The 15,312-nt window shown below is 43.1% G+C and overlaps 1 protein-coding gene across 1 annotated transcript; it reads left to right on the top strand.

The window, feature by feature from the left end:
* Positions 1–3,542: 3,542 nt before the first annotated feature.
* On the top strand, positions 3,543–11,408 carry LOC121873714. Its single transcript, XM_042377417.1, has 6 exons — positions 3,543–3,569; positions 5,420–5,513; positions 5,880–6,919; positions 7,395–7,498; positions 8,513–10,784; positions 10,819–11,408. Exons 1-5 carry the CDS (start codon positions 3,543–3,545, stop codon positions 10,599–10,601), a joined length of 3,354 nt encoding a protein of 1,117 aa, XP_042233351.1. The 3' UTR covers positions 10,602–10,784; positions 10,819–11,408.
* Positions 11,409–15,312: the final 3,904 nt, after the last annotated feature.

Here is a 15,312-nt window from a genome sequence, read left to right as displayed (position 1 = left end):
GTATTTAATTTGAAGGAAAAGCTATATTCAAAATAGTAACCAATAAATTAATTACAAATATTAAGTTATTAGTCAGAGATAATATACATACTTCTACGATATTGAGTTCATTTAGTTATTATCTCTCAAATTATTTCTTTCTATTGAACAACAGCAGAATATATTGCTGTTGGTACTTACATAAGCCAGTTTTCTTGTATTTTTCTTGCACAACTTTATATATTCAATATTTAATGGGTTTATATGAATTATATCTAACATAAGGTCAATTTTACTTCGCTACTGTGCCTTATATAATGTCAAACCTCACTAAACTTTCCATAGGTGAGGTGAGAAGCTTTGAGAATATTGTTTGAGGAGGCACATAGTAGCCCCCCCCCCAATAGAAAAACGTAAAATGTGGAAGTGTTTGACTCATCCTGCCTGATTACGGATAGATAACATAGCTTACAAGTTGATATAGGGACTCATGTACTGTATAACTCAAGTAAGTACTGTATAACTCAAGTACTGTACATATGCACATGATCATTATAGACATGATTCACTTGGTAGTTATATATAATGCATGAAAAATGTTCAAAATATTGTCCATTCTTAGGTCCTTTTTGGATGAGCTTCATGTGATGTGTCAGGGGGACGCCAGGTGGAAGTCGTAGTAAAGTGGTGTGTTGGATATCTCACATTGATCTACGCCGTAAACATAAGTGCATTAGACAATCAGTGATAAGCGAAGGAGCGAAAAAGTTATGATAAAAATATAAAGAAGACATAGGCTACAGTGGCAGTATAGCAGCCACTAAAGTTGTAGACCAACTATAGTCACAGTACAGTCACCTTGTTGATTTAATATTTTTTCATGTCAAGATGGAAATAACGACATGATACCACCCACCTACCAACCCACGCCCCACCTATCCATGCACATCACCTACCAACCCACGCCCCACCTATCCATGCACATCACCTACCCACACACACCAGCTTGGCCTGGACCCAAGAAGAGGGGGGCTGAGGGGCACGTGCCACACCCCAACGACACATGTAAATGTGCCCTTGTGGCCCTGAAACATGCGTCTGTCTACAAGGGCCTGACAGTACCATTGCACAGTCCACGTAATTTAAACGTCCAGTACAACTTCACAATGCCAGAGTGTTGTGACGGCACCGAGTGTGAGCTCAAGTAAGACCAGACCTGACCAACACTGGCGCACGTACAAATACATTCAGGAGCCAGTACATGCCCAGTACTTGCCAAGAGTGTGTAACAGAGACGTAAGCGACCGCCCAAGCTGCAAATAAACTGATTAGTGGCGAAGAGGATAAAGTAAACGTAAATATATAGCAACAAACACACAAACAACCATCACAGATCACTTGATAATAATGGATGAGCCGACTTGCAAGGTCATTCACGATAAGAGTTGATAACAAGATAGGTACTGTATAGGTGCAAACTGAGATAAGACACCCAAGATAGTGTGGGCTTCTGTTAGTTGCTTCTCCTGCTGTTAACCTTCTCTCCTGCAAGTAAGTCACTTTACTCTGTCTACACTAAGCGTCACTATCCCAACACGGTCCCTAGTAGTACCCCCTTCACCGTCCAGGCCACCTTCTTGACGACAAACCTGGCCGAAAGAACACTATCATCTCCTGATATTTGACGATAACGTGAGAGATAACACCCCATGGACGCCATCTTGTGTCACATCTGATGGTTCATTAATGTCGTATATTTTGTCATTTATTGTTGCATCAAGACTGCCCCGCCATTACTGTTAACATGGTAAGGGAGGAGTATTCTGACCAGCCAATCCTCTTCCTTCTCTGTGGCTAACCTTCTCGTCAAACACCTTCAATATTGTTTTATGTTTACTTGAGGACTCACATTACACCACAGATGATTATTTCCTCCAGTAGACGAGGTAACTGCCGCCCCACAACACTTCAGGACACCGTAGACTGATATATTGTTATTTAGTGCAACAAAACATATATTCCCTGGTGTCTCATGATCCACATTACTGCCAAGGTGACGTATGCAACATACCATCACCATCCAAGCGGTAGTTTAAGTGGTACAATATAAAATCACGTATATCATCATAACAATAGTAGACCTTCCAGGATGATCAAGTTACAATGTCATTATACTTCTTAAAGGATGCTTGGCCATACTACTGAGAGATTGATTATATTATGCTATAATTATACTATTATGAGAATGGTGACGTCATACTGAAGTCAAGATTCTTATGTTAAAACACATATATGGTATTTCTCTCTTTGAACACGTATTTATCATTGGTCATTACACCACTTATTGTTTGACTAACCGTTCGGGGGAGTTGGTCTATTCCACCTCCCTTTATTGGCCAAGGTTAGTACAGGAGCGAAAATAAGAGAACTAGTTGCGTTATTTTGTAAGGTCATACTGTACAACACCATTCTCACATCTGTACCGAGGAGGGAATTGAACCCAGGGCGCGGTTGTGAAAAATACGCGAGTTAACACCTGTATCACCAACACCTGTGAAATATAAAGAGCGTTAATTAACCTCTACGCAGGTATAATATTTTTTATTGTGGTGGAAATACCGTACTGTCACCCCATCTGGTCCCCGAGATATGCTAGGGACTGTCAGTTGGTTGAAAATGTTCAAAGGAGGGCCACCAAACTGGTGCCTGCACTTCGGCATCTCAGCTGCCCTGAGAGATTGGAGCGCCTGAACTTGCCTAGCTTATACTACAGACGGGCAAGGGGGGACCTAGTTGAGGTTTATAAGCATCTCAGGGGGCACTACTCAGTTGAGTGTCCTTACTTGGAGCTGGCGGACGCTCGCCCCACAAGGGGTCACAGCTCAAGATTGAAGAAGCCGCAAATCCGGAAAACCGTGAGGGCAAACTTTTTCGGAGTGAGGGTTGTAAACTCTTGGAACAATCTACCAGAGAGTGTTGTGACGGCACCGAGTGTGAACTCTTTCAAGACAAGACTTGACCAACACTGGAGCGGGTTCAGGTACATTCAGGAGCCGGTGCATGCCCAGTATTTGCCAACAGTGCGTGACAGAGACGTGACCGATCGCCCGGGCGGCTAGCGAGCCGACATTTTGGTGAAGAATATAAAGGAAAAGAGACGTGACCGATCGCCCAAGCGGCTAACAAGCCGATCAGTGGCGAAGAGGATAAAAGTAAAAGTAAAAAGTTAAGAGGAAGGAAGGAAGGGAGGGAGGAGGAGGAGGAGGAGGAGGATTTGTGATTATGATAAGGCGATTAACTATTCACTATTAAGCTACAGAAAATCGCCTGTACACACACACACTTCACTATCTACAAGTTACAAAAACAATGGCGGTAAAATCTACAGACTTATCAGGGGCGGATCCAGTGGGAAGGTCCAGGGTGCCCGGACCCCCCTTTTCATCAGAAAATTCAAAACCTTTTATTTAATGCAGTATTGTACTCAGGTGTTTTTATATCGTAAAATGTAATTAATATTGACCTCAGAATATCTCCTAATATCAAATGCACATGGCTTTAAAATGGCGTCAAAATACCCATGGTATTTGGTCAGATTAAAACAAAAATTCTGGGGGCTTACAGCGCCCACCCCTCCCTCCCTACCCTCCCCCCCTAAGTTTCTTGGAACCTCCTTTTGGTATTCCAGGATCCACCCCTGCTTATGATATATGTTGTGACACAATACGTAAGTAATTCTTCATAAATATTAGAGCTAGTCCCACGATTTGAATAAATAGTTTTCTATGACTCAAGTTTATATCTTTGAAGAAAACGTAAAATCTCTCCTTAGATATTGTGCTGGGTAACTATAGGAATATGAGAAGGGGTTGGTAAAGTGTCGTCTAATACACACGTTAATATAAAGATAACTATGAAATCTAACCGCAGATAATGATATTGTTCTTGTGAGGGTTAACTAATCTTAATCCAGTTAATTAACATAATGAATATATGGTCTCTTGATACTTATGTAATAAAAAGTTTATTGTATCTCGAAAAACTGAGAATGATGTGTCTTGTTCACTGTACATTAAATTATTAGTAATACAGAAAAGTAACTCAATTTGAGACACAATGTTAATACGAATTTCTCTCTCAGTTGCCATAGACAGACAGATAGATCATGAAACATTAATAATATAAAACGGTGAAGAATATTTTATTACGCGAGAATGAACTAATATCACTTACAGGTTCTTCATAACACATAGCGTCGTGTTATCAGTATCTAGAATTGTGATAAAAGCGATGTCTATAGTTCTTCCGGTTAAAAAGACGATAAACTAGTCGAGATAAGTTATCGTGATAAGATAGAGAGTTTACCCTCAGTGTGGGGTGAACTTCTGACAGCAGATGTACACTTACTTACCTCTGGCTGCTTATTTACGAGACAAACACTTAATATTGTGTACACTCGGTGCCAACTCTTCACTAGGCATCTCCTCGCTGTTTACGGTGTGGACGGTATCTTGTTATAGTCTGGTGTTTCTACCTCGTCCTGGCCAATACATCATGTACACAGTGCACCAGAACCGTAGAGAGGCCAGACTACGTGACAAGTGACGGTGTATTATTATATAATTCTCACCGCTCTCAGAACTCCTCAGCTTTAACGTAAGTATACTGAATATTATCCTTTATTGTGACTACACTAAGCACACATAATTTTGACTATTTAATAACATATACTTGTGGGTTTTTATTTTATGCCTTACTTGTTCAGACTCCTAAACACACACGTATTATTATTATTATTATTATTATTATTATTATTATTATTATTACCCTTAAACGATATCTAATTGACGCCCCAGTAAATCTTATCTCTATGGCTGCTAAAGGAGTGTATGACTCAGTGTGTGTGTGCGTGTGTTTGTGTGTGTGGTGTCTCGGTACTGTCTTTGTCTAAGCTCGTTACTGAGTTCTCTAAATCCCAAAGATGTTGTTTATAACTGGAAGGGGGGTGTATCATCAGGCTATTGTGCTATTGGTTGTGCGATAACTGGTGATTTGGCTGTACGATAAATCATTACCTTTTTCTCCCTCTATATCCTCACTTAATAGAATAAACTGTTATGTTGATGTTCCCGCCAAGAGTTTATACGTAGGACATGTGCTGTTTCCCTTGCCCACCGTGTCCTTTACTGTATGTTTGTGTGTATAAGTCATTCTCACTTCTTCATGTTGTGAGGAGTGTTTGTCTCCGGGTTGTGATGAGGACAAGCTTCTCTTAACAACATATTTATAGTTCACAACCTGGAAATACTATGGTTTGTGCACTAATATAATATAAGTAAAAGGTGTTGTATTTAGTGACTGAATGGAAGAACATTTTACAACGTACAGGAAGAACAGTGTTATTTATATTGTTGAATTTAAAAGACTTGATCTTTTCCAGGGTGAGAGCGAAGCTATGGAGGAGGACCAACAACCTCTGCTGCAGGAGTCACCCATACCCTTCGTCAGGAACAGCCACCTCAGGATCACCAAACGTAGGTTAAATAACTCCAACACACTGAGCTACCACCACCAACCACACAGTTCAACTACCTCTAAACCTCAGCCGCTTGAGCTTCACCACACCCAGCCGAGTGACCGTCCACCACACACTGCCTCTCAGGTCAGGCCGCCACGCCCGCCTCCCCGACACACTGATAACATCCTACCCAGAGAGTATGTTGAGGTAAGTAAGTCACATTCAGAGGCTTACGGAGGAAACATCGGGAGCAGTAGAGTGCCAGCCCAATACCATAGGCCACTCTCGCCCACCCCTCACCCCCCACTCACGCCCACCCCTCACTCCCCACTCTCGCCCACCCCTCACTCCCCACTCTCGCCCACCCCTCACTCCCCACAAGGCCACCAGCTTCAAGGTCACGATTCGGCGAGGAATTCACAATCTTTTACTTATGGAAATCATCGTCCACCAAATCTGCTGCCACGCAATGGATCTCAACGCAATGCCAATTTTTTCACCATCTCAAGTGCTGGGGGTCACCAGTTGCCGCAAGATTTCTCTCGTTCTAACACCAACTCCAAAGATTCTTGGAGTCAACTGCTGCCTGCAACACTCCCGCCTCCACAGCGTAAGGTAACCTCACCCTCCAACAGCCTTCCGTCACGGTCACCTACTCCTGGCAATGACTCCCGGAAAGACCTCAAGCATTGGTTTAGGAAGGGGAACTCACAGTCTCCTAGTCGAAAAGTGACGCCCTCCAGCGAGGAATCCAGCACATACCTTGAACCCTCTAAGGTCTCCCAGACTAGTAATAACTCTGGAAGCAGTTCTAGGGGATTTTTCGGCAGGTTGCAGAGGTCTCTCACTCCCTCCCCTCACCGAACTGCCTCACAACCTTCTTCCACAACTTATAGGAGATCTCTTCACCCATCCGACACCCATTCAGAATGTAGCTTTAGAAGATGTGGAAGTCTACCCATACCGAAAACACAACCCGTAAGCAACTCTAACTTGTATCTTCAGCCTCGAGTGAGTAAGGACACTTCCCCGTCGAAAGAAAGGCTGTCAAGATCCACCTCTGAGAAAGTGAGGCCCTCTAACCCCTGGGGAGAAGGTTCATATATGCTGTGGCCGCTAAAACCTTACACCGAGACCGATTTACAGACGAACAAAAGCCAACATCATGGCGGCAATAACTCGGCACACACAACCCTCAACAGGGGCAGAAAGGAAGACGGCCAGCGGAGAGCAGTACCTCGGCAAGCAGGTGTGGCGACGATTTCTACGGTGTTGCCAGCAGAAGAACAAGATCCTCACTCTCTGGAGAAGGAAGAGGAGGAAGAGGACCGCCCAGGATCAAGGTGTAGTCTATCCTCGAGGCCACGACTACAAGGTATCCACAGCCAACCTTTCGGGACCAACTCAGATGTGAATCGTGCGGTAAGTACAGCACTGACTGACTGTTGTCCATCTAACGGAACACATTCACTCGTCCGTCTCTTTCTCTCTCTCTCAGACACAACCTTGTTATACTCTTGTGTATATATATATGTTTACCTTCTATCAGTCAATCTCTTCTGGCCAGTCTTTACAGTAGCCATGTTGCCTCCATACTCACTTTACCATAAACATTATTATACTTCTTATATATAATGCCAAGTATTTTATATAAACTAGAGTAATGTTGATTATAATTCACACCCCAGAGATTTATAACACAATTTGGAACATTTTCATATTTTTGTTTCTGTAACGCCTTCCTGATAATGTTCACGGCCACTACAATGATGGTGACGACAAACCCGTCAGTGTTACAACAAACCCGTCAGTGTTACAACAAACCCGTCAGTGTTACAACAAACCCGTCAGAACACTGTTAGTTAGTGACCTCTTTCTCTCTCTCTCGCCCTCACAGCTGGTGCAGGAGTCCAGACTGTACCTCCCAGTCAACGACGGCGTACCGTCCTCAGACCTCCCTCAAACCTTACCGAGACCGCTAAGGAAATCCACAGACTTGAGGTAAGTGTCACGAGCCCATATTCTCCGCCCGTACAGGAGTCCTGAGTCACACTGTTTGTTTACATTCCCCGCCTTTAGCAGTGAGGACAGAATATTAGATAAACTGTTTGTAGAGATTATCAAGGGAGCTTTATTACGTCACCTGCGAGTGTAGTGGGGAAATATATTTCCTTTTGTTGTTGCTATTATTACATGAAGGAATTAGTATTGTGTTCATAACTTCCTGTTGTGTACGATGCCTTGCCTTCCTTCCTTCTCCTCCTCCCCCTTTTTCTCCCTCTTCCCCTTTCTCCTCCTCCTCATTGAGGTGTTGGATCATCAGAGTGAAATACGCTAGGGTGTCTATTCTTCATGTGATCCGCCTCTACATACAACCTACCTGTCGCTGAGTACATCATCACCAGAAACACCTGTGTACTGTGTCACCTGTGGCCACACCTCATTACCTGGTCAACCATTGTGTTGATCCAAGTTACATCATCTCCTCCCCCTCCCTCCACACCCACACAGATTAACACAAAGTTATATTCGTCTTCGGAGAATATTCAAATACTTTACGAAAAGTTGGGGACTGTCACTGTTAATACTTCACCGTGTCCCTTTAGTGGTCCGTGTTCGATCCCAGGATCAGTCAAAGGGTTTCCCACAGCAGTCATGGTCAGGCGGGGGATAAAACCAGCTGATCAAGTGACAAGACGGACACATTACTTCGTCGGCCTCTGTGTGGGGCGATGTTACTTGTATATATGAGTCTGGAGTTAACTCTGCCCGTCTCGTCAGACATCATGGCTCAAGTGATGTAAAACTGACACACTTCTTTATCCCCAGGGACAGTGACTACCTGACACCTTCACCACCAAGAAGCAGCAGAAGTAGTAGTAGCAGCGGCATCAGCAGTAGCGGCAGCATCAGCAGTAGCAGCATCAGCAGCAGTATCAGCAGTAGCAGCAGCAGTTGTGGCATAAGCAGCAGCAGCAGCGGCAGCAGCAGCAGTTGTGGCATAAGCAGCAGCAGCAGCGGCAGCAGCAGCAACAGCGGCAGTAGCAACAGTAGTGAAAGCAGCAGCAGTAACTGCAGTAGTAGTGACAGCAACTCCTTCAGCCGGCAGAGGAGGTATTCTGGATCACCAAGAGACAATCTCTCCTCTATTTACGAGATCCCCGAGAGCTCGAGAAGTATTAGTTTGTATCGGAAGAGCTCCATCGCCTCCTCGGACGCTGAACCTTACGTCTTAGAGTACATCGATGACCGGCTGGACGCTGCTGCTGAACAGTCCTCTAAGGCGGTGGACCCGCACCGTGACCACTTCTCTTTTCTAATAGAAAATGATACCGAATATATTGGATGCCTTCAGGATATGTTAAGGATCTATGGGGCCATGTGTGGAGAAACACCATCACATATACGACAACATTTTGATGTTTTCTTTAAACAAATGGAAGTGATATATCAGTTTCAAATTGTGTTACACGCAGAGTTAAGAGACACTAAGGGAGACTTGACGAAGCTGGCGAAGGTGTTCAAAGACGAGCAGTTCCAGGCTTACAGCCGTTATATGACGATGACGCCAAATGTTCAGAAAGACTTTCAGAGACATGCTTCTTATTTCAGTGAACATTTTCCTGACTTGAAGAGAAATATACTTAAGCCTTCCTTGAGGATCAACTTCTATGTTATGCTTCTAGACAGCTTCAGGAAACAAGCGTCGGAAAAGGAGAAGTCAGACCTAAATTCCGCTATCGAGTTCCTGAACCAACTGAAGCGTAAAGCTAACACCCTCATGACTATCGCCAACGTCACCAGCAGCCCCGTCGACCTGCGACTGGGAGGCGACGTCCTGAAAATTGGGGACCTCTTCTGCTTGAGTGGCGGCTGCCTCCAGAAGAGAAAATACTACATAATATTGTTCGAGAACTTACTGGTCATTACCTCCTCCAAGATGGAGTTCTTTAAGTACAAAATACATTACCGTGCTGAGAGGCTGGAACAGGTGGAGGCCGCCGGGGAGACTGAGGTACTGCTGCAGGTGCTGACGGAGGAACAGTCCCACCGAGTCACCATGAGATTCAAAGCAAAGAATTCCTCCCTCAGAGATCAGTGGGTTAGTGAGCTGCAGAAGATTGTACAGCAGAACACAACTCTCAAACAGAGGGAGTGTCACACTCTGGCGACAAAGGAGCAGTCTCAGCTATTCCCTTTGGACCTGTACACAGTGTACCCACAGCTTCACAACACCATGGCACAGCACGACACGTTAAGCACACCTGGGTCATTCTCAACAGAAGAGATTTGCCAACAACTCGTCTCTCAGGAGAAGACGTATGTAAGTCAGTTGTCGTCTCTCCTTAACCCCGATGCTCTCTCCCCAGCAGAAAGTCTGTGTATTCTCCTAGGGAAGTTATATACACTACACAGCAGAAATATTCTCCCTTCTCTAGACAAGCCACATTCTCTACGGGAAATTTTAAACTGCTTCTTAGAAAACCTCGAGTTGTTTGACGTCTACATCGACTATCTTGTTATCCGCTGCCAGATGACCACACAGCTGGACCAGGGCACGGAGGCCAGACTCTACATCTCGCCCGTTCAGCACCTCATCTTCTACCTCATTTGGCTGCGGGAGTTGTGCCGGAATCCAACCTTCCGGGAAGACGCTGAGACAATACTAAAACATTTCCAGAGTTGTGTAAGAAGAGCACAGATGAGGCTACTGACGGAGGCCATCATCAACTGTCGGGTAGACTTCATCAGGAGCGGTGACATCATCCGACACGACAAAATGGAAGTGAGGACGAAGAAAAAAGGTCGTGGAGGAACTTACTTCGCGTTGCTCTTCAAGAAAATCATCATCCTGACCAGACAAAGGCCTCCCCTCTACGAGTATCTCTGGGAAATCTGGCTGGACCAAGTCAACATGGGTCCTCCCACCAACTCTGATTTAACATTTAAGTTGGAGGTTCGTCAGGGGGGAGGCAAGGAACCGGTCACTTATGAGTTCCGGGCGTCCAGTGCGGCCACCAAGCAGGAGTGGCTCAAGTGTATCCAGCAGCAAATGTTGCAACAGGCGGAGCGCATCAGAAAACAGATATCCACAGACTTCTGAAGGAGATATGGCGGCCATTAACAACACTTAACATCCTTACGTCCCACAGAAATATCGAGTCTTTCTTTCTGATTCCCTTCTTCCTTCGCCAAGAGATTCGGGTGTGTGTCGCCCCTCGGCCCATCAGAGAACCTTACCTGAACTATCATCTCCTCCTTCAGCTCTCAACACCCACCCCTTCAGGTTCTCCTTCAGCTCTCAACACCCACCCCTTCAGCTCCTCCTTCAGCTCTCAACACCCACCCCTTCAGGTCCTCCTTCGTCGACTCACTTTAACTTTCTCTCACCTCTCTAGACAATTTTCTTTACTGGCCTGCTGACGGTGTGTACACTGCCTGGTCCGTCTGGGTGTATTACTGACACTTGAAACAACCTCCTGACGGCAGCTACAGGGAGTAAATCTTGGCAAGTCTGCTGTCATGTACAGAACTTCCCTGACCAACTACTGACATGTACTTCCCTAAACGGCTACTGACGTGATGGGAGGAAAGGTCACCATATATAAACCTGTACTTTCTGGACTATGTTTGTTATTGTTGACAAAGATAATCATTTTATTTATTAATACCTTATAACTAGATGATGATAATAAAAGGTTATATTATCATTGTCGTGTATGTAACCTTATCGGGGCAGAAGTTAGGGGCGGATGTCCCGTAGGAGTTAAAGGGACCCAAACTCAAGGGAGACACCCAGGATGACCGGACAACTTACTAACTACACTGGCTAACTATTGACTTTGCGAGGCCACACACACACACACACGAACTTACGACACACACATGACTGCCTAAATAACTTAATTTTAAAATCTTTGACGAGGAGAATCACCATAACTACTGCCCTCTGATGGCCTGATGGTAAACTATTGTGCATTAATCCATATGGAGGTATCTGCCATATGACTTGTACTGTACTAACCTTATTTCGTCGATAGTTGCTCTTATGAGTTAATGTAATGTCTTCAGTCTGTGTCGCTTTCATTACTTGAAGCAGTGTCCTAAAAAACTGAGTTATAGTTTTATACATAATTTTAGTTAGAATTTCGTTTCTTTGAAAATATAAATACGAAATTTCGATACAGTTATTCCATCAGTGTGTTTACTCTGAAGTGTCTTTTGAAATACTGTTGTTCAGATAACCAACACGTCACCAAGACATCATTAATACGTCACCAGCACGTCACCAAGACATCATTAGTACGTCACCAACACGTCACCAAGACATCATTAGTACGTCACCAACACGTCACCAAGACATCATTAGTACGTCACCAACACGTCACCAGTGCACCAACCCCTAGGTCCCACACTGTATTGAGTCTGTAAAATAATCTTCTCCTTTATATAGAGTTTCCTCCCCCAAGCTCACGACCATTCAGAGAGCTGGGAAAAGCCATAAATAAGTTGATGGCTAGTTTACTTGTCACTGACGATCATTAGAGGAGAGTTGTGATGGTTGAATGTGGTAGTGTTGTGGTTGCTGGTGGTTATGAGTTATTGTTATGGTTATGGCAGTCAGTGTTGTGGTCTTATGTTACAATAATACAACAATACAGGAAATTGGGTAAATACAGAAACAAATTATTTTATTTGTATATGGTTTTATTTAATCTCTCTTGTTATACAGTTATCTAGTCTCGTATATCTATGTGTAACGAGGTCAAGCGCCATCACCTTCCACCTTTTAATATCAATATGATATTAAATTTGTTAATAAGAAAAGGAAGTGCAATTTTTTTTTGCTGCTTGGAACAGCAAGTATAAGGAGGCGAATTTTAAGAGTAAAAACAAAAGAGCATCGTTTAATAGATGCCAGCACGGGTGTTGCGCTGCACTGTGGGGGTTACGAACTCTTTTAATACTGAAACAAAATATGTGCAGTTTATAGTTTTTTTGCACTTTCTAATGCCAACTAGAGTGAGCAAGGTGGATGGGTGGATGGATAGATGGATGGAAGATGGGCACGCATATAAAAATAAATAATATCGATTAATAATAAAGTATTTCTCACACTGTCTTATAGAGGAAATTATGAATAAATCGATCATCTATTTTTTCGTTCATTACTGAGACGTTGTAGAAAAACAATTATTTCTTTAAAATGGCATCCTTGATTAAACACAACTTTAATAACATGGGAAAATAATAATAAAAACACCAATTTGTACAAATAAAAAAAAAAACATCAAATAATAATAATAATATATGTAGATAATTTGCATCAAAGTTAATTTATTTGTAAAGGGAGAAAGAGCCACAAGGGTTGAGATCACTTGCCTTACCCAATAAACTCAATAAATCTGTCTGTTACTAAACAAAAATCATTACACTGCCTTCATCACATACAGTAGGTTTATCAATATAATCTCTAGGAACAACTATTAACAGATAAATGATTTTTTTTCTTCTTATTTTCAGGGCGTACTCTTAGGGAATTTGTACTCATCAATGACGTTGTGTGACCCTGAGGTACATGTACTCTGCAGGGCCACAAGGTCACTTTATTATTGCCATGGCAGCAGTGTCTTATGGTAAAAATCTCTTGACGGTAAATAATTATTGTCTATTAAACTATTTCAATGCCTGTTGGAGGATTTCAGATTGTCTTTAGTTTATAAATACAACAACAAAAACTACAGGGTTCTTGATACGTGAGACCGTCCCCTTCTAGGAAATAAAACAAGTACATCATCAAATTGGAGACCGTAAATACACACAAAATGGATTAAAATCTTTCTAAAAACTGGAGATAACAACTTCTAACAGCTTAGAAACAAAATAAAAGTTTTTTCTTGATATTTAAGACCATTCCCTCCCAAACGTACAACAATAACAAAAGCTTTTTTGAATTGATAGTCGTCTTTCTCCAGGGGACTACTATCAGTCATCGGTGGGAGGACGTCCACTAATAATTTTCAACAAATAAAGACGTCAAAACCTAATAACATAATGGGTAATATAACAGTGCCGTCACTCTGTGTAGTAACTATATAGACAGTGCCCAATCCTGAATCAGTCTGTACTGTACTTCTTCTAAAATCACAGTCATCAGTGATTTCCACTTGGAAAATAATAATAAATTAAGTTAATATTTACATTTATACAAGGTTTGAACTTTACACTTTATACAGTTGAGGACTTAAGAGGCGGGTGGCTTAACTACTGGGCGGGCAGAGGTGCTCCTCCACCCAGTACTGGGCGGGCAGAGGTGCTCCTCCACCCAGTACTGGGCGGGCAGAGGTGCTCCTCCACCCAGTACTGGGCGGGCAGAGGTGCTCCTCCACCCAGTACTGGGCGGGCAGAGGTGCTCCTCCACCCAGTACTGGGCGGGCAGGAAGCGCCCATGGACGGACGAGCCTCACATTAGCGGGCAGGACCGCAACAGTGTGACTCTCGCCTCCAGTAGACGTATACACAACAAGTCACAGAGTCAGTCTAGCCAGGGAGACATATGGCTGTGAGAATGACCGCCTCTTTAGTCCTAACTAGGATTGTCTGACTGGGTGTACTGTACAAGCTGCGGCGGTACACCCAGCCTCACCCCGTGGAGGGCAGTGAAGTAACCGCTACGGACGGTACGACAAGGAGGGTCACACACACGATGACCACGAGTCAGGTCACGGAAATGTTGAGCACAGAAGCGGAAGTGAAAAAAGCCCTAAGTGATCAACCAGCTGACTCATCACGGCGGGGTCAGCAGGGGTCAACGGAGGTCAGTATCCACCAATAATAGCCACAGTGTTGAGCATAAATAAATAAGACAAATAACACGTCAAGAGTTCAGTCGTATGTGTGGTGTGTCGGTTATGGTGAGTCATTATGGTGTTACAGTCATTATGGTGTTACAGTCATTATGGTGTTACAGTCATTATGGTGGCACAGTCATTATGATGTTACAGTCATTATGGTGTTACAGTCATTATGGTGGCACAGTCATTATAGTGTCACAGTCATTATGGTGTCACAGTCATTATGGTGTCGCAGTCATTATGGTGTCACAGTCATTATGGTGTCGCAGTCATTATAGTGTCACAGTCATTATGGTGTCACAGTCATTATGGTGTCACAGTCATTATGGTGTCACAGTCATTATGGTGTCACAGTCATTATGGTGTCGCAGTCATTATAGTGTCACAGTCATTTTGGTGTCGCAGTCATTATGGTGTTACAGTCATTATAGTGTCACAGTCATTATAGTGTCACAGTCATTATGGTGTTACGGTCATTATGATGTTACAGTCATTATGGTGTTACAGTCATTATGGTATCACATTCATTATGGTGTTACAGTCATTATGATGTTACAGTCATTATAGTGTCACAGACATTATAGTGTCACAGTCATTATAGTGGCACAGTGATTATAGTGTTAATGTCATTATAGTGTTAGTCATTATAGTGCCACGGTGAGTATAGTGTTAGTCATTATAATGTCGCAGTCATTATAGTGTCAGTCTTTATGGTGCTATAGTCATTGTAGTGTCAGTCTTTATGGTGCTATAGTCATTATAGTGTCAGTCTTTATGGTGCTATAGTCATTATAGTGTCGCAGTCATTATGGTGTCACAGTCATTATAGTGTCACAGTCATTATGGTGACACAGTCATTATAGTGTTACAGTCTTTATAATGTCACAGTCATTATGGTGACACAGTCATTATAGTGTCACAGTCATTATAGTGTCAATAATTATAGTGTCACGATCATTA

This window comes from Homarus americanus, unplaced genomic scaffold (genome assembly GCF_018991925.1).
Source record: "Homarus americanus isolate GMGI-L3 unplaced genomic scaffold, GMGI_Hamer_2.0 scaffold43895, whole genome shotgun sequence".
NCBI classification, from domain to species: domain Eukaryota; kingdom Metazoa; phylum Arthropoda; class Malacostraca; order Decapoda; family Nephropidae; genus Homarus; species Homarus americanus.
Note: the sequence above shows the minus strand (reverse complement) of the source record. Positions and strands in the feature narration are given on the sequence as shown.